General features: G+C 46.0%; 1 protein-coding gene across 1 annotated transcript in view; it reads right to left on the bottom strand.

Annotated features, from left to right (window-relative positions):
- Nucleotides 1-7,960: 7,960 nt before the first annotated feature.
- Nucleotides 7,961-21,161, bottom strand: part of BMP1 (bone morphogenetic protein 1) — a 569,977-nt gene continuing 556,776 nt past the window's right edge. The window contains exons 19-20 of the mRNA XM_078666375.1: nucleotides 10,674-10,924; nucleotides 7,961-9,394 (exon numbers count right to left, since the gene is read on the bottom strand). Coding sequence (XP_078522501.1) covers nucleotides 9,260-9,394; nucleotides 10,674-10,924 — 386 coding nt within the window. The 3' untranslated portion in view covers nucleotides 7,961-9,259. The remainder of the gene's footprint in view (nucleotides 9,395-10,673; nucleotides 10,925-21,161) is intronic.

Below are 21,161 nucleotides of genomic sequence, written 5' to 3'. Positions count from 1 at the left end.
GTGGCGCTACATAGACTATTTGTTCGTGGTGTGGAAAGGATCAACTGCATCAGCCAACCATTTCGTAGACATTTTGAATACCAATTCCAGGAATATAGTCCTTACGAGCAACATCAGTGACAACTCAGCTGAATATTTAGATGTGAGGATTGAAAATGTCAATTGTCATTTGAACACTGTCTTGTTTAGGAAGGCCACTGCAGGTAACAGTGTATTGCATGCCCTTAGCAGTCATCCTGAAACTCTCAAATGGAGTATTCCGTACGGTAAACTGCTAAGGGCAAAAAGGAACTGCAATACTGATGATGGCTATGAGTTGGTCAGTACTGAAATGCTGAAGAGATTTAGAGAGAGGGGATACCCGGGGTGGGTCCTTAGGAAGGCCAAACAGAGAGCAGATAGCGTCTCCAGAGCAGACACCCTTAAGGATTATGCGGTTGAAGATACAAAGTATGAGGAAAATAGTACCCGCCTTATCCTCACCTACAATGCTGAATCAAGGCAAATTGATAAGATCCTATCCAAAAACTGGGACATATTGAAAAGTGACACGGTTATAGGCAACGAGATCCCTTCGAGACCCTCTGTTACCTATAGAAAAGGCAGAAGCATTGGAGACATGTGTGTGAAAAGGGACATCACCACATATCCGAACACGCAAAGTGTTGGCCTTAAAGGCTTTTTTCCCTGTGCGCATTGTAAGGCTTGTAGGAACAGTATACATAAGAAAAGAGTTGAGTACAATGGAGTGCACAAAGAACTCACCCAATTTTTGACTTGTAGTACCACTTATGCTATTTATGTTATAATGTGTCCTTGCCTTCTGTGGTACATAGGTAGTACCAACGAAACCTGCTAAGAATTGTGTACTAGAACACTACAGGGCCATCACAAACAATAACGACAAGTACCCTGTAGCCAGACATTTCCGTGACAATCACTTCTCTAATGCTTCCCTTATGGGGTTCTTCATTTTAGAACAGATTGAAAGGAATCCCAGGGGAGGGAACAGAACACTGAAGCTAAGGCAGAAGGAATCGAAGTACATTCTAGAATTCCAAACAAAGGCCCCGGGTGGCATTAACCAGGATGAAGAAATGGCAATTCATTTAAGGGAAAGTTAGAAGCTCATGCATTTTATTTATTTTTTGCCTTCTCATCTGGATATATTACATAAGTTTTTTTTGCCTTTTCTCTGTTCCCCACATTTCAGTCCTACATGTCAGTCTTTTAACATATGTCTTCCTCTTCCATTTGTATATATACCAGTTTATCATTGTGACGTGGAATCATTGAATTTTAATTGTTTCTTAATTTTCTTTTATGTCTATATTACACACAGAAGAGCGTGTGAACACGGGATCAAGTCATCAAATTAATTTACACTGACAGTCTCTCTTACGGCACTGGAATCACAAATTGTGAAAGTTAGGAGCACGCCCTCTGTCTGTCATCACGCCCAGCACCCTTTGAGCACGGTAGGCCCCAACCACGGGGCAATTTACTTTCTAACAAGGACTCTTATTTATCTAATGGGTACTATTTGTTGTCTAATGTCAGACTCAGGATTGATATTTGGTACTGCTAGCCTTTGCGTATTTTACGTGGATCCCTTGTGTATTTTTACACATATTATCTTTCTTTGTCCATACTTGAATGGTGAAAAACATTGTCATGTTGAAAACGTATACTGAATTTGGGGCAGATATTGACTGCCCAATCTATTTTTGATGCATTATTTTGCTTGGTCGCTTTCTTAACAAATTTATGAGAATAGCGAATAAGGGGAAACAAAATATGTGTTAAATAATTGGGTTTATAAAATTGTGTATACGTTTTACAAAGACTAATTCACAAAGTTCTGTTTATTATTTCACCATGTGAGACATCTTGACTAGCTCAAGTAAATTTGGAACGAACCCATTACAAGATGTCTGCCAAACTGTCGGGCATCGTTTTGTCCTTTCACTATGTTTGTATCTAACTTTATTAACTGGGTGCACGTTGTGTAACACTGACGTGAACAAGGCTGCACGCAGCCGAAACATGTTGTTGGTGTGATTAAACACCCTTGGAACTTGTTTGGTGTGGACCTCCAATTATTGTCTGAGAGCACTGGATACTACGTGTTAAAAAACTTTGGAATATATATATATATATATATATATATATATATATGTAAATACACGTTTCTGTATCCAATCCCATGGGTTGCAGAAATGAAACGGCAGGCACACTGGAATCCGATTTACAAAATTTAATAGCACCAAACCCCCCTCACTCCTTACAGACGCGTTTCGCCTTCGCAGGCTTCGTCAGTGTAACACAGTGTATGGTTAAGGTCGCCATTTATAAAGCCAGTTGCCCTATACATATTGATCAACATAAAAGAAGGACAACAACTCTGCAAAATTACAGTGGCCATCTTGTAACGTGCAAATGGCGTTTACATTGTTGGCTAAAAAGTGGCGAATACAGTGAAAAGTGCATAGTGCGTGTTTAAAAACATATGGATTAACCATTCTATGTACATTAATTCATTTCGTTTATATACACAGCGAGAATCACTTTTTGCTATAATGGATTCAGTAGCACCAAAAAGATATATTTCTTTCATTTTTGATTTGTTCACATTTACTAAAGTGCAACAGTGTCTTCATTACGCCCTGAATGGGCAATTCCATAAGCAATAAAAACATATCTCGTAAGGACAAATTCCCGTTTTTTGAGAATACTTCTTCTCTATATACAGTTAGCAAAGCAAGTGAAGGTTTTCTACAGATACATAAGGTACCGAACTTACAGGTGCACCCAAAGCTCTTCATTATTGTTTAGCCCCCAAGGAGTCATGGTTTTAAGACTGATGATATATTTTGACTCTAGCACTCGGAGGGATTTTTCCCTATCCCCTCCTCTTTCTGATTTGGGAACCTGATCCATGCAGTAAAAACTAAGTTTTTCCCATTTGCTTTGATGGTGCTCAGCAAAATGGCGGGCAACAGGATAAGACTTATCATTATTTGTAATGGCCCGCATGTGCTCAAGAATTCTTAGTTTTACCGGTTTGATTGTGCTGCCGATATATCGCAGCTTGCAGGGACAGGTCAGGCAATATACAGTATACTCAGAATGACAATTGAGCAACTGTTTAATTTTGATATTGGGTCTTTTCTCCCCTGTTCTGTTAGGATAATCCTGTGCTTTGCTACTGAATTTGCAGGCCTTACATTTTAGACACGGGAAAAAACCAACTATATTTGTCACCTTGATGGGTTGGACTGATGGTTTAAAGTGACTGTGGACCAGGTGATCTGCCAGCGAAGGACATCTCCTGTACGTTATTAGGGGTCTTTTTGGCAGACTGTTTTTCAACGTTTTGTCAGCCGTTAGTATGTGCCAGTGTTTTTGGTACATAAACATGCGAAAAGACCTCCTGGACGCCCAATAGTGTCCAGCATCGGCAGCTTACTTGAAAACACATCCAGGTTTATAGACTCATATTTGGCACCCTTTGTCAAAGATCTATCATCATACCTCAAAGATACCCAAGATTTTTTGAGTGTCATGGACAGTATCACCTGGGACCCTGGAATGTTGTTGATCACACTTGATGTGGTCAACCTTTATACATGCATTGATCACGAACAGGGGTTGGTTGCCATCAAATGGTTCCTTGATCTTAAACCTGAACAGTTTTTGAACCATAGTTCGATGATATTGTCTATGATCAGATTCTGCTTGTTCAACAATAACTTTTTATTTGATGGGACAATGTACAATCAAAAGAGAGGTACCTCCATGGGTTCGTGTTTCTCCCCCAGCTACGCGAATTTATTCGTGGGCTGGTGGGAGAAGCACGAGGCCTGGAGGGACTCCAACCAAAAATGGACCGAAAAAATCTTGATGTGGACCAGGTACATAGACGACCTGTTCATAATATGGCATGGTGATCGTCAGTCAGCCGAAGAGTATATTACGGTCTTGAACACAAATACTCTCAACCTAAGGTTTACAAGTACCATCAGTGCCACTAGTATCAACTATCTAGATTTGGAGGTGTTTGTACACAATAACATCTTGCAGACCCGCCTGTATAGAAAACCTACGGCGGGGAATGCTGTCCTACACGCCAACTCTTATCACCCGAAAAGCTTAGTAAAAAATGTACCTTATGGCGAGTTTCTACGTCTAAAGAGAAATTGTTCTCTGGACCGAGACTACAACCTCGCCATAAGTGAAGCACAAGAGAGGTTTGAGGACAGAGGGTACAACAAGGAACTCCTCAAACAAGCAAAAACAAAAGCCTCTGGGGTAAATAGGAGGGACCTCCTTACTCCGAAGGTGAAAGAGAAGGCACCCGACGAGGTGCGAATGATCACGGAATTCAGCACCAAATCGGCAGAGGTAGTTAACATCTTCCAAAAACACTGGCACATACTAACGGCTGACAAAACGTTGAAAAACAGTCTGCCAAAAAGACCCCTAATAACGTACAGGAGATGTCCTTCGCTGGCAGATCACCTGGTCCACAGTCACTTTAAACCATCAGTCCAACCCATCAAGGTGACAAATATAGTTGGTTTTTTCCCGTGTCTAAAATGTAAGGCCTGCAAATTCAGTAGCAAAGCACAGGATTATCCTAACAGAACAGGGGAGAAAAGACCCAATATCAAAATTAAACAGTTGCTCAATTGTCATTCTGAGTATACTGTATATTGCCTGACCTGTCCCTGCAAGCTGCGATATATCGGCAGCACAATCAAACCGGTAAAACTAAGAATTCTTGAGCACATGCGGGCCATTACAAATAATGATAAGTCTTATCCTGTTGCCCGCCATTTTGCTGAGCACCATCAAAGCAAATGGGAAAAACTTAGTTTTTACTGCATGGATCAGGTTCCCAAATCAGAAAGAGGAGGGGATAGGGAAAAATCCCTCCGAGTGCTAGAGTCAAAATATATCATCAGTCTTAAAACCATGACTCCTTGGGGGCTAAACAATAATGAAGAGCTTTGGGTGCACCTGTAAGTTCGGTACCTTATGTATCTGTAGAAAACCTTCACTTGCTTTGCTAACTGTATATAGAGAAGAAGTATTCTCAAAAAACGGGAATTTGTCCTTACGAGATATGTTTTTATTGCTTATGGAATTGCCCATTCAGGGCGTAATGAAGACACTGTTGCACTTTAGTAAATGTGAACAAATCAAAAATGAAAGAAATATATCTTTTTGGTGCTACTGAATCCATTATAGCAAAAAGTGATTCTCGCTGTGTATATAAACGAAATGAATTAATGTACATAGAATGGTTAATCCATATGTTTTTAAACACGCACTATGCACTTTTCACTGTATTCGCCACTTTTTAGCCAACAATGTAAACGCCATTTGCACGTTACAAGATGGCCACTGTAATTTTGCAGAGTTGTTGTCCTTCTTTTATGTTGATCAATATGTATAGGGCAACTGGCTTTATAAATGGCGACCTTAACCATACACTGTGTTACACTGACGAAGCCTGCGAAGGCGAAACGCGTCTGTAAGGGGTGAGGGGGGTTTGGTGCTATTAAATTTTGTAAATCGGATTCCAGTGTGCCTGCCGTTTCATTTCTGCAACCCATGGGATTGGATACAGAAACGTGTATTTATATTCGGCGTCTCACCAGCGCTGGTGTGTGGCACCCGGGGAGCTGAGGAGCGACGGCGGTGAAACCAACGTGCTGCAAAAAAATATATATATATGTATATATATATACATACATACATATATACACACACACACACACACATACGTATACACACACACATACACTGTATAGCGATGTTTGTTAGAATGAAATCCAGGAGCAAAATAAAGAGATCTATATTTTGACCGTCTCTCATTCATGCCCCGGCGCACCCACAGCCTTCATTAGACTGATCACAGCAGCCACAATGGTAGCCTAGTGTCAGGCCTAGACAGTGTCATGCTGCACTTTGACAAGAAAGAGCAAATACACACCAATTAACACTCTGCAGAGAACCTCTGCAACAACCTCTAATACGACTTTCCTCAAACAAGGTTCAGCTCTCAAGAAAACGAGTTGTTTGCAACCAGCAGTCTATAGCCCTTCCTCCTGCCAACTCTGGGCTTTGAAGGTAAATATATTAATTAGCGTAGGGAGTAGGAAAGACTGGTCTGCCCTTCTGGCAGCACACAATTGGACCTGGAACAGAATTACAAAAAAACAACGAGAGGAGCAATAGGTCCAACATTATCTACACAACACCATTCCACGTTGCTAGTGAGAGCACAAGAGACCAAGCAATCATGTACTTAAAGCTACTGATGATTCTTCAACAATGATGGATTACACAGTGCCACTAAGGAACCGTATGCACAACACATCCCAACAACAAATCAATTGTACAACTCCCATCCCTCCTCTCCACATACGTGGATTGACAGTTGCAATACCAGGTTCATGCTGATAACTCGAAACTAAACATTACATATTAGGGGGAAAGGGAAAACATGTAAAACAAAAGCCATTAAACACAACCTCCTACAATGAGAGTAATAAATACATAGACAATGGACTACGACCAGTCACTTTCAGAATTAGAAAGCAAAATGAAAGTAAGGGAACCAACGTTGACTAAGGGTTACAGAACCTAATCCACTATAATAGCACTAGCCATTTTGCACCAATCATCAACATGGTTATAAATTCCAAGAAGAACGGTTGAAAATGGAAGACAAAGCTGGCATCCTACAGTTCAGCACAGGCACTTTTGAGATGATACCCCACAACTAGAAGCTAGCTGTCAGCAGAATAGGCAGCACATAAAGAACGAAAATGAGAATACAGAACATGTGAAGCTTCCAACAATAGAACAAGAACGGTGCATTGATAGGACCACTTCTCTCACGATCAAACCATTCAACCTATGGTTCGGAACACACAACACAGACTGAGGCCAAAGATTGATAGAGATAACTCATCAGAGACCCTTCCTACGAATTACTGTGTCCATCCGCAGTTGATTAGTACTTTTTTTGTTCACTTTTCCTGGCTGCACGCATTGAAACAGCTGTGTTACATTCATGATCTTTTCATCATGATGCTACTGAGTATTCATTTGATCTCAATCTCCATTTTATATGGGCTCAAGTTCTTGAATTCAATTTTATGACTTTGTTTGGGGCAGTTATATTAGTATGTCTGCACAAGCCCGTGTGGAGATCTCACGTCACTCTCTCTCCATATTGAAAGAACTGGACAACACTGCCATCTACTGGGTATTTTTTAAATTGAATATAAAAATTGTTCTTGCATACATTTTCTTTTCTGGTTTTATGTTGCTTTGGTACTGAACCGAGTACCGGTAGTCAACTCGAATATCAAGTTTGATATCTTTGTTTTTAGGTTTGGCCTGCACAAACAGCTTAATATTAATCACATAGGTGAAACCTAATGCATTTACCAAAGCTTGTTACAAACAAGGGTTATGCCAGTTTTTGAAATAATTTTGGACCTGGAGCTTATTACTCTATGGAATCTGGCCTCATTAGCATGTAAGGAGATACTTTATTGTCTGTTTTTAAGCATCCCAAGTATTAACCGTGTGGGGTGGGTTGCCATGGTGTATACTCTACTGGGACTAAAATGTTAGCAGGGTGCTCTGCTGATTTGCCAACTACTTTGGACATACGACTTATCCGTAACTGTAGATTCTGTCTTTAGGTCTAGTTGTATTAATTAATACAGTTTTAACTAACACTGACCTGTGCTGCATGCAGAGTGGCTCTATGAGCAATTTAGGTTATAAAAGCCAACAACGAATAAGGTTTCCCCGGGCTTCTTCAGTCAAAGAGGTGCAAGGCAGACTTGAAAAGTTTGCATGGAACTGCTCAAGAGTGAGGCGTGAACAACACAGTGGACCAGACAACAAGAAAAGAAGAGAGAGACAGAAAAAATTGGTAATTAAACAAATGTGATAGTTTACATTTTCTTGTGACAGTTGCATGAACAAGTGGAAAGAGGGCTCCCACTGTGGTAGCCTGGGGCACAAGTCAGAGTTCATACATTGGGCCGCTGTGGCTCGTCGTCTCCAGGGAGCACACTCCAGCCTTCGCACCACAAGAGTTTTTAGTCAAGTTTAAAGCGCAACAGTAATTCTTGGTAGAGTTTTTAAAGAAATGAAAAAAATAATATTGTACATAAAAAGTAGACCATTATTAGCCCCATGGCAGTCCTTGAGGATGATCCCAAGTTGTAAAGTTCATCAGCTAAGGCGACACACCTGGTGCCAGAGACCAACGAGGCAGCATGCCTGGTGCAAAGGATTAAGAGTGCAGATAGTCCGCTGCCACGGACCAATAAGGACACCAGTCAGTACAAATGCATTCACACAGCCCTGGATCCAGCAATATGCTGCAATGAATGTATACCCTTTATGAATGGATGCATTTCTGTATTTAGGTATTCACCTGGCACGAGCATCTTATTTATTAGTTTTTATCTTCGGTAGGTGTTGATCTGCATGTCACTGTGTGGCTTATGCATGTCTGCTGGTCTTGTGAATAGCCGCGAGTCATACCCGTTTTGAATGCAAGCCTCTGTGTTAGTATGAAAGTATGTCTACCCGGTGTTGATCGGTTTCTGATGTGTATGTGTTATACTTGTTATCGGGAATATATCCCTGGTAATGTGTTTGTAGGCAAGTGTTATGTATGTGTTATCTACCTGCTATGTACATGTGCATTCTACATGAAGTTTACATTTTTTAATGCTGTAACTATGTGTGTTCTGGAGGTATGTGTGTGCCATGTGCAGTCATGTGGTCTGAATGTTAAGGGTTTAGTATTCCTGCATTTTGTGTTCTATATAGTAATTTAATTAACTTATACTTTATATTCTCCGTCCAGTCAGGCAACCTATTTAGTGTTTTCATTCTCGTAATCAGCATGAGGTGAAAATCGCTGTAGGTGTTCTGTAGGCTTATATTGTCTGCAAGCTGTGTCTCCTGTAGGCCCACTTGTTATGCATATCTGCATGTAGTGTATTACATGTGCCTGTGTCATCTGCATTTTGTGCATTATAGCGCCTTTGTGGTTTAAATTTCATGCGTTTTGGTTTGCATGTTTTGTACTACATGTATGTGTACATCTTTGTATGGTTGGATATGGCATGCATTCTCTCACACTTTCCCAGAATCCTTTCTGCCCCTGGAACAGGTAAGCTGCTGCAAGTGGGCTTGATCCCTGACTCCCAGGTCACTTTCTGGTGTGCAACGTGTCCTGGAACTTGGTACTGGTGTAACGCAGATGGAAACCCTTCTTATTGATAGTGTCGTCCGAGTGAAACTTGATCATCACTGAATCGCCGGCCGAAAAAATCTCCTCCGGAGGCTGAGAAGAGAGAAACATGAAAAATATTAGAATATGAGAAGTGGGCAGCTCACATGCCCTCCCTCCAAACTTCCTTCCCTCGCCTTGTCCTAGCATCACCCGATCACATTCCTCTCATTGCCTGCCTCCTTTCTACCTCCCCTTGTATTCTTCCCTCTCACCCTAGTCCTTCTATATACTTCCAATCTTAACAATTACGAGTGTCCTGAAAAGCCACCCTGCTCTCCCACTATACAGGAGAACTTTGTGGAGGTCATGCTATTCCTTCCTGTCATAGAAGTGACCCAACCCTTCCCATGCTATGTGAGAGTGATGGAAGCCATCCTAATTTCCTTACATAGGACAGGGTAGTGGAAACAGCCCAACTCTCATATCAAATGGTCACAAAAACCCATGTTCAATATTTAACTTTTCATGGCGGCCATAACAAGCAGCCTCAACTTAAGCTGCAAGTCTGACCGGGGCACCCACATACTTGCAGACTGCTAAAGATTGCCTCCTGCTAAAAGACTACTCATCATTTTCCTTTCTTTTCCACATCCTATATTTACCCCATTTAATACTTAGCACTCGCCCATCTTCATTTTCCCCTCAACTATTTATTCCGGTTATATGTTATTACAACGAACTCCGTTGTAACGCATGCCTTTACCACGCATGCGTTACAACGGAATACTATTTTCACGCATAACCTTCTCCACGTTTTTTCCGTGGTGACGTGTTACGTAATAAAAAAAAACGTCCGTTTCCTTCCTCTACGATGCCGATTCCCTGCACTTCTCTAATTAAGGTTAGTGGGTTTTTTTTGAGGGGGGGGAAACCCCCCCACCCCCCATTTTTTAATTGTACCCTTTACCACACATGCCTTTACTACGTACCTCGTAGTAAACGTATGCGTGGTAAAGGTTTTCGTTGTAACCACGCATGCGTTGTAATGCATGCATGGTTAAGCTTTTCGTTGAAACGGCCGCGTTGTAGTGGCCGTTTCCCATTTATTCCCAAACTTAAAGCACTTCTGGCATTTCTCTTCTTTCCTCACATCACAGCCATATCACTTGCCTTTCTCTGGCTCGTTCTCCCTTGGATTGACTCCCTCTGGTTCTCTATGCAAATCTAGTGCTGACTCTGAGAAATGCTTTGTGACATGCATACAGTGAATCTACCTGTTCTCAAACTGCTCAGGACTTAAGCAATGCCTTCTAAAGCCCCCAACCTCCATTTCCATGTGGCCCCTGAATTGTATCTGAAAATGACATCCCCCATCTCACAAGACATGTACCCCTGATCCGCAGTAGCGTCCCAGCCTCGGCGCCATGCTGTCATAGCCATCATACAGCTCCATGTAGTCATAGCCGCAGTCCGCCTCCTCTTCCACTTCGAACGTCTGGAAGATGAGCTCCACCCCATAGCCCTCCTCAGCTACGATCACCCACTCGCAGTCCGAAGCACCAGGGTAGTTATTGTCACCAAACTGAGCATGGGAGAAAAGGTCCTTTGTCTTCACCTCAGCCTTTAGGTTTCCCCCACACACTGTAATGATAAGAGTGGGAAAAATGCAATTATAAAGGCAGAAATTGCACACAAAGAAATCTGATGTGATGTGTGTAGGAAGGTGGATATTATGAGGTGATGTTGGTTAGGCTTCACCATGCAATACTCTCACAATAACCCAAAGATGGTCCTTGGGTTCACAATAATAAATCCTTAGCTAAGTCCTGGTACAGTGTCAAAGAGAAGTCAGGCTTTACTAGAGGAACAAACATGTTAAGCATTTCAGATTATCAACATGGACGTTAAGTAATTGACACCACCCGTAAGAAACCCAACACCAATTTACAAAAATAAAGCAGATTTTTATCTTAATTTAGACACCAAAATGAAAGACATCAGATACATTTAACCGGAGTTAAGGATTCTAGAAGAAAACATAAATCACAGCAATCCACTGCTGCAAAACCTTTGCAATGCAGTCAATAGGAAAAAGTAGTAGGACAATCGGTCACTTGCAGGTTGCATTGCGTGGGAACTCAAGGAGCGTAAAGATGATGCGGGTCCCAGGACCAAGCCACGACAGTCAGTTCAATTTTACCTGGCTCGAGAAGCCCGGGTGCAGAGTTGTCCTGGCTGTCTTTGTGCTGAAGCAGGAGCCACAGGATAGCTGGTTTTACCATTTACACAGTGCTGGTGGGGAGCAAGGTGCAAAATGATAGCAACAAAGCCACTGCCGACCGTGGATGAATGTTTTGCGGAGTTCCCTTGAGGTACAGCATTGAGTAAAGGGGGTGGTTGCCAGACTGGTAACCAACAAGCCATGGCAGCGGTAAGCACAGTAAAAAGGTAATTCGACGACCGGAGGCCCTGGAGAACATGGTAGCTGCCTGAAACTTCAGGAGGTCAAGACTACTGAAGGAGGCTGGCTTAGTATGTGGTGTAAAGTTATTTAAGTGAGGCACCTAGCACTAATCCAGGCAACCCTTATGGTGGTTTTAGTGGTATTTGAGAACCATAGAAGGCTCTCAAAGTGGTAGCTGTAGAGAGCAGCCTTCAGGTTTATCTTGAAGGAGTGTTAAGTAGCTTGCTTTACCAGTTTAATCATGTAGAGTAGGTTAAATGAAAAAGAACCACATAGTGTATATATAAAAAATAGGTCTATTTATTACACAACACTCACTAACACATTGGCATGTCTCCTACCCGGAAATATCAACACAAATACACAAAAATACTTCAATTGTAAATAGGTAAGTTAGCACAAAATACATGTAGTCTCCAGGGGGAGACTAAACAATATGAAAAAAAAATGGTATGTGAACTGCGACCAAGGCCGGGACTTGGACCAGGAGACTTGGAGGAGCTGGGTACACAAGGAACCACCAGCAAGGCTGTGTGCAGAGTGGAAAGACAGCCGCGTGCCCAAAGGAAGTCAACGGGCAAGTAGCGGTTGCAGTTTTCAAGAAGGCCCCTTCCCAGTGGACCCTGAAGAAACCCTATGGAAGACAGAAGGTTGGAGAGTCACCGTACCCGCAGACACACCAGGAACCAGGATACCTACACCAAGGAATCCGGTGCATAGGTGTGAAGTGACGTCAGAAACTGATGTAAACCACAATGGAGGACTTCAAAGAAGATGCCACTGGAGAAGACAGTGAAAGAGTCCAGTGGAATCCAAGGGTGGATTCTTGAAGTGAAGAACCTGTAAGCAGAGGAGACAGAGTTTATGCCACTCTGAGGTGAACAGGAGGCACAGAAGAGCAAAGCCCACAGATGTTGGACAGTTCAGAAGTGTTGACAGTGACCTCGACACTGCAGCTGTGAAGATCAGGGGATGCTGAGGAATCCCAGGAGCTGTGCACTAGCTGTCCCACATCGGAAGTCGAAAACCAGGGGGTCAGGTTCCGGCAGGAGCACCAATGCGCCTTGGCAGTGCAACAGGCGTGGAGATCAAAGAAGGAACAAAGTTGGGACCAGCGAGGTCCAAGAGACACATGACAAGCAGGAGAGTCAGAGCAGGCCCCAAGCAAGCAGGGTATCCCACTGGAGCAGAAAAAGACCCTCAAGAGGACCCACAGGCCAAAGGCACAGGATTCACAAGAGGACCTCTAGCATCTCACCAAAAAGGAAGGCCCACGGTGCAGAGGATGCGGTGAGGAAGCTGTACTTGGCAGGAAGAGATCCTGGAGGCTGGAGCTTCTTGTAGCCCAAGATCTCTGGAAAGCAGAGCCAACAAGCATTGGCAATGACAAGTTGATGCAGTGCACAGGGGTTTAGTCCCAGCGGTTCCGACGAGGGATACTGGTCTCTAAATTGCAGAGAGGACTGTTCAGGCCTCGAGGAAGTTGCAGAACCACCGCCCTTGTAGCTGAGGCTTTCAAAGTCCATGGGACATCCGGAGCAGCAGACCGGTCCGCTTTGTTGAGGTGCCGGCAGATGACGGGGAGTGACTCCTTCACTCTAATGAAGATTACTTCAGGTGTCCTTGATGAAACAGGTCTGGTGAAGATCCTAGAAGAAGAAGACTTGAGGAACAGCGAGACCAGGAGTCTCGGTTCCAGGTGAAGTCCAGCAAAGTCCAAGTGTCCAGACAGTTGAAGAGTGATGTAGTTTCAGTCTTGAGTCTTGTCCCATGAGGAATTTTATGACCCACCCACAGGTAAGTCCTTAAGTACCCTACGGAAATAGTTGGAACAACTCAAGGGCCCCTCCCAGAGGATGGGCTGGACAAAGGGGAGGAAATCCCCATGTCCTTTGCTCGGTTTCGTGCCAGAGGAGGAGCCAAGGGCTACCCTGAACTGGTTCAAACTGGAGTATGCAAGGAGGGCACCAAATGTGCCCTAAAAGCAGTCGGGTGGAGCTGGCGAGCACCTCCACCCCAGCCCAATACACTAAGTCCTGTCTGGGAGGTGGTCACACCTACCTGCGACAGGAAACCTACTGTTCTACTTTCCCCTGCTCGAGCATGGCTCAGCAGCAGGAGGGCAGAATCGTATCTGTGGTCGGCAGCAGCACTAGCTTGCTGTCACACCCATAAAGGCTGTTACTGGGAGTACGGGGGTGGGAGGGGTACCCCAAGGGAGCCTGCCAGTACACTGGAATTAGTGTTGGGGTATGACTCCAACATGTTTGATAACAAACATGACCAGGCTCGGTGCAGCCACTATATAGCTAGACATCTCGTAATTACTGATGTCCACTATATCAAAATGACTGACTGCACCTTCAAAGCCTGGAGAATAGACTCCGGGGTTTGTAGGGGTGTCCTGCTCATGTAGGCCCATCCTCACACTTATAACCTGCCCTCAGGACTGAAGAGCCTGCCATGGGGTGACTTAAAGGTTTGAAGTGAAGTGACCTCACATATAAGGAAACTTATATCTGCCATGAGAGGTGCAAGCACCAACTCACACAGGCTACAATGGGAGGTCTGTAGCCACAGCTGGGAGTGTGCTCCCATGGGTGACACAATACATGCTACAGCCCATGGGAGACCCCTGGGGTACCTATAGAACAAGTTACTTACCTTCAGTAACTATATATCTGTAAGAGACATATATTAGTTATAGATTCCTTACCTTAGAATTACCCCCAGGTGTCAGACTGGATCCAGAGTGAATATGCTACTTACCAGTATGCATCTGTTCTTGGCATGTAGGGCTGCTAACATTCATATCTTAGCATTAGATCGCCGCCTAGTGTTGGGTCCGGATGATCGCACATTGTTGTCCTGGAAGAGTCTTCGAAGTATCCTGAGATAGGTGGCTCCTCCCCTGGACTACAGTGCGCATGGGCATCGGCTCCATCCCCAGATTGTTTTTCGCCATTGTGGCAGAAGATGGAGTGAAAAGTGTAAAGGATGTCCATGCTAATGACTGAATACAATAGTATATCTGCAGCTGCAACAGGCACCGGGGAGGAGGGTGGGCGATATGAATGTTAGCAGCCCTACATGCCAAGAACAGATGCATACTGGTAAGTAGCATATTCAGTTCGAGGCATGTGGGCTGCTAAATTCATATCTTAGCATAGAATACATAGCAGTCCCTCCATCAGCGGCGGTTGCCCGTGCCAGCTGCAGAAACCTGAAAGAGTGTCTTGAGAACAGCCTGTCCTACAGCAGCTTGCTGCTTGGAATGTACATCAACACAGTAGTGTTTGGTAAAGGTATGTGGTGTAACCCACGTGGCTGCTCTGCAAATGTCCTCTAAAGGAATGTTCCCTAGGAAAGCCATGGATGCCCCCAATTTGCGTGTGGAGTGCGCCCTTGGGGGTATCGTTAGAGTGCGCTTGGCCTTTTGATAACATATTTGGATGCACTTAACAATCCACCTGGCTATTCCTGCTTTGGAAATAGGGTTGCCTTTGTGTTGTGGTGCGAAGGCAACAAAAAGTTGTTTTGTCTTTCTAAAGGGTTGTGTCCTGTCTATGTAGTACATCAACGCCCTCCGTACATCTAAGGTATGGAGCATTCTTTCCGCTACCGTCTGTGGGTTTTGGAAGAATGCCGGCAATTCAATAGTTTGGTTGAGATGAAACTGTGACACCACCTTCGGAAGGAATTTGGGGTTAGTGCGTAGCACTACCCTATTTGGATGAATCTGAATGAAAGGCTCTTGGATTGTGAGCGCTTGTAGCTCACTAACATGCCTTAGTGACGTAATAGCTATTAGGAAAGCTACTTTCCACGTTAGGAACTGGAGTTCACACGAGTGCAGTGGCTCAAAAGGTGGTCCCATCAGTCTGGTGAGGACCACATTGAGGTTCCACACCGGAGCTGGTGGTGTTCTTGGGGGAATGACTCGTTTCAGACCTTCAAGGAAAGCTTTAATGGCAGGCACTCTGAAGACAGAGAGATGCTGCCTGTTCTGAAGATAAGCCGCTATGGCGGATAGATGTATCCGAATGGAAGTGTACGCTAGATTGCACTTGTAAAGATGCAACAGATAGCAAATGATGTCAGGGATAGATGCATCTAGCGGGTTGATGTCATTGGCTGTACAGTAAATGACAAAACGCTTCCATTTCGCAGCATAGCATGCTCTGGTAGTTGGCTTCCTTGCCTCCTTGATGATGTCCATGCATTCCGGAGGTAGGTTAAGGTATCCAAACTCTAGGACTTCAGGAGCCAGATCGCCAGGTTGAGCTGTTGTGGATCTGGATGCTGAATTTCTCCATGGTTCTGCGTCAAAAGTCTGGGCGTGAGGCGCAGTCTTTGGTGCGGCACCACCGAGAGTTCGAGGAACGTGGTGTACCATGCTTGGCGCGCCCACGTTGGAGCAACTAGGATGAGAGTCATCGCGTGCTGCCTTAGCTTTCTTGCCACCAGCGGTATCAGAGGGGCTGGCGGAAAAGCGTACGCAAATCTGCCTGACCAGTTCATCCATATCGCATTCCCCTGCGACTGTGGGTGAGGGAACCTGGCGGCAAAGTGTTGGCATTTTGCGTTTTCTTTTGTGGCAAACAGGTCTATCTCCGGATGACCCCACTGCTGGAAGTACGGGTGGAGGACAGATGGGTGTATCTCCCACTCGTGCATTTGATGGCTGTACCTGCTGAGCAGATCCGCCATCTGATTGTCCTTGCCCGGGAGGTGTTCTGCCATGAGGAAGATGTTCCTCTGAATGGCCCACTTCCACATGCTCTGAGCCAGGTGAGACAGCTGTGGCGAGTGGGTGCCTCCCTGCTTTTGAATGTAGTACATCGCGGTCATGTTGTCCGTCCGGACTAACACTACCTTGTTGCACAGATGTACAATGAAGGACTTGATCGCCATGAAGATTGCCATCAGTTCCAGATAATTGATGTGCATCCTCTGTTGTTGCGTCGTCCATAGTCCCTGCACTGTGTAAGTGAGCAGATGAGCTCCCCATCCCTGGAGAGATGCGTCCGTTGTCAGGATAATCTGTGGCACTGGCTCCTGGAACAGTCGGCCCTTGCAAAGGTTGTGTGGAGTCCACCAATGCAGAGAGTCGTATGCCCGACTGGTAACCAACACTAGGTCTGTCAATTGTCCCTGAGCCTGTGTCCACCGATTTGCTAAGCACTCCTGGAGCGGGCGCATATGTAACCGTGCGTGAGGGACTATGAAGATGCAGGAGGCCATCATGCCTATCAACTGCATGAACACTCTCGCTGGAAGTGAGTGTTGTGGTCTGAACATCTGGATTAGAGACTGCATGCTGTCTATCCTGACTTGGTTTGGTTGAGCCATGGCCGTCAGGGTATTGATCGTCGCACCTAGAAACTGCCGGACATGTGCCGGCTGAAGATGCGACTTTGGGTAGTTCAACGAGAAACCTAGATTGTGAAGGAGGTGAATGGTGGTCGACATGTCCGCGGCGCACTGTCGTTCCGACTTGGCTTGAACGAGCCAGTCGTCCAGGTAGGGGTAGACATGGATGTTCTGCCTCCTGAGGTGCGCTGCTACTGTCGCCAGACACTTGGTAAACACCCTTGGGGCTGTGGTGACTCCGAAGGGTAGGACCTTGAACTGGTAATGCTTGCCTTGAATAGTGAACCTGAGGTATTTCCTGTGGGACGGGTGCAGTGGAATGTGGAAATAAGCATCCTTGAGATCTAAGGTTGCTAAGAAGTCCCCTTGGTTTAACAAGGGAAGAATCTGTTGCAGTGTAAGCATATGGAAATGTTCTGATAGTATGTACAGGTTGAGGGGACGTAGATCTAGAATGGGTCTGAGAGATCCGTCCTTCTTTGGAATAAGGAAGTACAGGGAATATACCCCTGTGCCCTCCTCGTCCACCGGCACGAGCTCGATTGCGCCTTTTTGCAGCATCGCCACTACTTCCTGCTGCAATAAGTGCAAATGCTCTGCGGACATAGGCCGTCGCCTTGGTGGAATGTTGGGTGGAGTGGACCTTAACTCTAGACAATAACCGTACTGGACAAGTTGTAGCACCCACCTGTCTGTGGTGATGTTTCTCCAGACGGGCAGGAACTGCTGCAGTCTCCCCCCGACAGGTGTTAAGTGGTCGGGGGCAGTGACAGAGAGTCACTGTTTGCTTGGGGTAGAGGAGCGGGAGTTGTTGTTTGCTCTGCCGCGACCTCTGTTGCTGTTATTTCTGTAACCTCCCTTGTTCTGTTTTGTGAACGAGGATTGTGCTCCACCTCTTGAGAATTGCGATTGTTGACCCATTTGTCCTCTGGTGACTCCACGTGCACCTGAGCGACGAAAATTATTGCCACGAAACTGTTGTGATTGTAGGGCCCCCATAGATTTAGCAGTTTCCGTGTCCTTCTTTATCTTTTCGAGGGTGGTGTCAACATCTGGACCAAACAGTCTATCAGGATTGACTGGCTGATTAAGTATTGGTGTCTGAATATCAGGTTTAAACCCTGATATGCGGAGCCAAGCTTGTCGTCTCAGCATGACGCTAGTGTTGATCGCCCTAGCTGCTGTGTCTGCGGCGTCAAGTGCACACTTGATGGCTGCGTTGGAGATCAGTTTCCCTTCCTCTATAAGCAGTTTGGTGCCTTCTTGAAACTTTGGAGGCAGGTGTTGTACAATCTGCTCTAGGGTGTCGTAATGCGCCCTATCGTAACGTGCTAAGAGTGCTTGTGTATTTGCAATACGCCAAAAGTTTGCAGCTTGTGCCGCCACTCTTTTGCCCCCTGCCTCTAGCACTTTGGACTCCTTGTCTGGGGGAGGAGCTTCGCCCGTTGTCTGGGAGTTGGCCCGTTTCCTGGCATTTGCGACCACAAGAGAGTCTAGTGGCAACTGTCCCCGAATGTATGCAGGGTCTGCAGGTGCTGGTCTGTACTTTTTCTCGATACGTGGATTGACCACTCTCGCTCTGGTAGGTTCTTTAAAGATGTCAGCTGCATGCTTGAGGACTCCCTTGAGCATAGGCAGCGTTTTCACAGTTCTTTCAGAGACTGAAAAAGTGTCAAAGAGAAAGTCCTCTTCTACTGGGTCAGCATGCATGTCCACATCATGATTAGCAGCTGCCCTCTCAATGAGTGCATGAAAACCTGCAGAATCCTCTGTCGGGGATGCACGTGCACTGAAAGGCTGTGGGTCTTGCCCCACACTTTGGGTGCCTTGGTCACCAATGTCATCATATGCATCTGGATGTGCATCTGGTTCATTGATGGGGAAGGTGTATTGGTCCTCCTCATCATATCCCTCACCCTCAGAGTGTTCTGGTGAGGGAGTAGGGCTTCTTCTTGGAGGAGGCTGGATAGGTTCTATGAGGTCAGAAGCGTCCTGAGGAACCCTTTTTTTCTTCAGTGGGATGACATAGGAGTCCAGAGGCTCAGAAGTAATCCTCCTTTTGTATAGGGTTAATTTGCCAGTGTTGGCATCGATGAAATGCTCAGAATCGTCCTCTGATTCGAGTTCTCGACCTGAAGGTACCCCCGCCGTAGAAGAATCCGACTTCTTTGGCGTCGATTTCGTCGAAAAGGCCTTCGGAGCCTCTTTCGGCGGCAGAAGGAAGAGAAGCTTACTCTTAGGCTTTGCCGGAGTGTCCTTCGGCGTCTGAGGCGACGGTAACGGAGCCGACGTAGCAGCGGCCTTGTCCCTGATTCTCTGCAGCGAAGCGGCGATGGGGGACACTTCACTTACAGTGGCTTTTGGCGCTGACGAGGATGTCTTGACCTTCCCCTCGGATCCGACGTCATGGTGGCCTTTCAGAGTCTTGGACGCCGACCCAGAGTCCTTGGATCGATGCGCAGATGTGCCAGCCGTCGATCCGTGTGCTTGTGTCGCCTCCGACTCCACTACGCGACCGACGGACGGAGTCCCAGTCGGAACCGGAGCCGTGCCGCTGGCCTTGGCGTGCTTAGACGGTGTTGCAGCGGTTGATCCGTGCCGACCACCCTTCTTAGAGGATCCCTCCTCTGGCGCCGATTTTGACCCTGTGGAATCGACCGACTTCTTCGACTTCTGTGGACCGTAGGTCGACGGAGCCGATGCGGCGGCGGGTGCAGTAGTTTTCTGTTGGCCGGCCGCCATTTTAGGGACGCTCGAGTCCTTAAGTTTCGGTTTCGTTTTCGGGTCGGCCATTTTAGGCGTAGTCGATACCGTAGGTTTCGGTTTCGATCCGGCCTGCTCAGCAAGTATGTCCGTGGCCGGGCCTGAAGGCGGGGCCGTGGCTTGCGGTACGGGGTCTTGGGTAAGGCCAACTGGCGATCCCGTGACCCGATCGTGATCTTCGAAACCTTCGGGGCATAGCTCGTCCCCTGAGCTATCTGCCGCGGCCCCATAAATCTCTTCGATGTCCCCTACCTCGTCGACGTATTCAAGGCCTTGATCCACGACTCCGACTCTACCGGATCCGCCTCGACCTCCGTTTCGGGCGGGGATATTTGGAGATGATGACCCTGTTCATCTTCTTCTTGGTCGCCGAAGATGTTTTCTGGATCCGGGGCCGCTTGTCTGGCCTCCAGGCGCACCGCGCGCCGAAGCTTGAGAGTCTTTTTCGACCTAAATTGAGCGCAAGCCTTACACTTGCCGTCGTCATGGTCCGGTGAAAGGCATTTGTTACAGACCGGGTGCAGGTCTATATGTGGGTACTTGGACCCACAGAGCGGACAGTACTTAAACGGACACCGCTCCATGCTGGAAAGTCGTGGTCGTGTCGCGATGAGAAGGCCTCGATGTTCGAAGAGTGAAAAAACTCCGCTGAATCCGACTTCAAGAGTCGGAAGAACTCGAGACCGTGCGCAAACAATACCGACGCTATAAGTACAAGGCCTTTTGGCCTTAAAAAGTTAGTTTTACTCGGTTCCGACAGAGAGAAGTCGAGACCGCATCCGAACCCAATGGCGGAAAAAAACAATCTGGGGATGGAGCCGATGCCCATGCGCACTGTAGTCCAGGGGAGGAGCCACCTATCTCAGGATACTTCGAAGACTCTTCCAGGACAACAATGTGCGATCATCCGGACCCAACACTAGGCGGCGATCTAATGCTAAGATATGAATTTAGCAGCCCACATGCCTCGAACAAATTGTTTCGTAGCAGTACCACTGCGCGTCGATAGGTGGCGTCGGTCAACTCCGCGTTTGTCTGTGTCATGGTCGACCGGATGACGTCGTGGTATCTACTTAGACGCCACCCTCGCGTGCTGACGTCAGTTTTTTAAACGATATTCTACGGCAGAAGCGCAGAGCCATGCAAGACACTGCACACTGATGCACAAAACTAGAGTCCTTAACGCTAGAAGTCAGTCTGCAGAGCGGGGAGGATGGGTGGGGCGGTAAGGAATCTATAACTAATATATGTCTCAAACAGATATATTGTTACCGAAGG

This window comes from Lissotriton helveticus, chromosome 11 (genome assembly GCF_964261635.1).
Source record: "Lissotriton helveticus chromosome 11, aLisHel1.1, whole genome shotgun sequence".
Taxonomy (NCBI): domain Eukaryota; kingdom Metazoa; phylum Chordata; class Amphibia; order Caudata; family Salamandridae; genus Lissotriton; species Lissotriton helveticus.
This window is presented reverse-complemented; position numbering and strand designations above follow the sequence as displayed.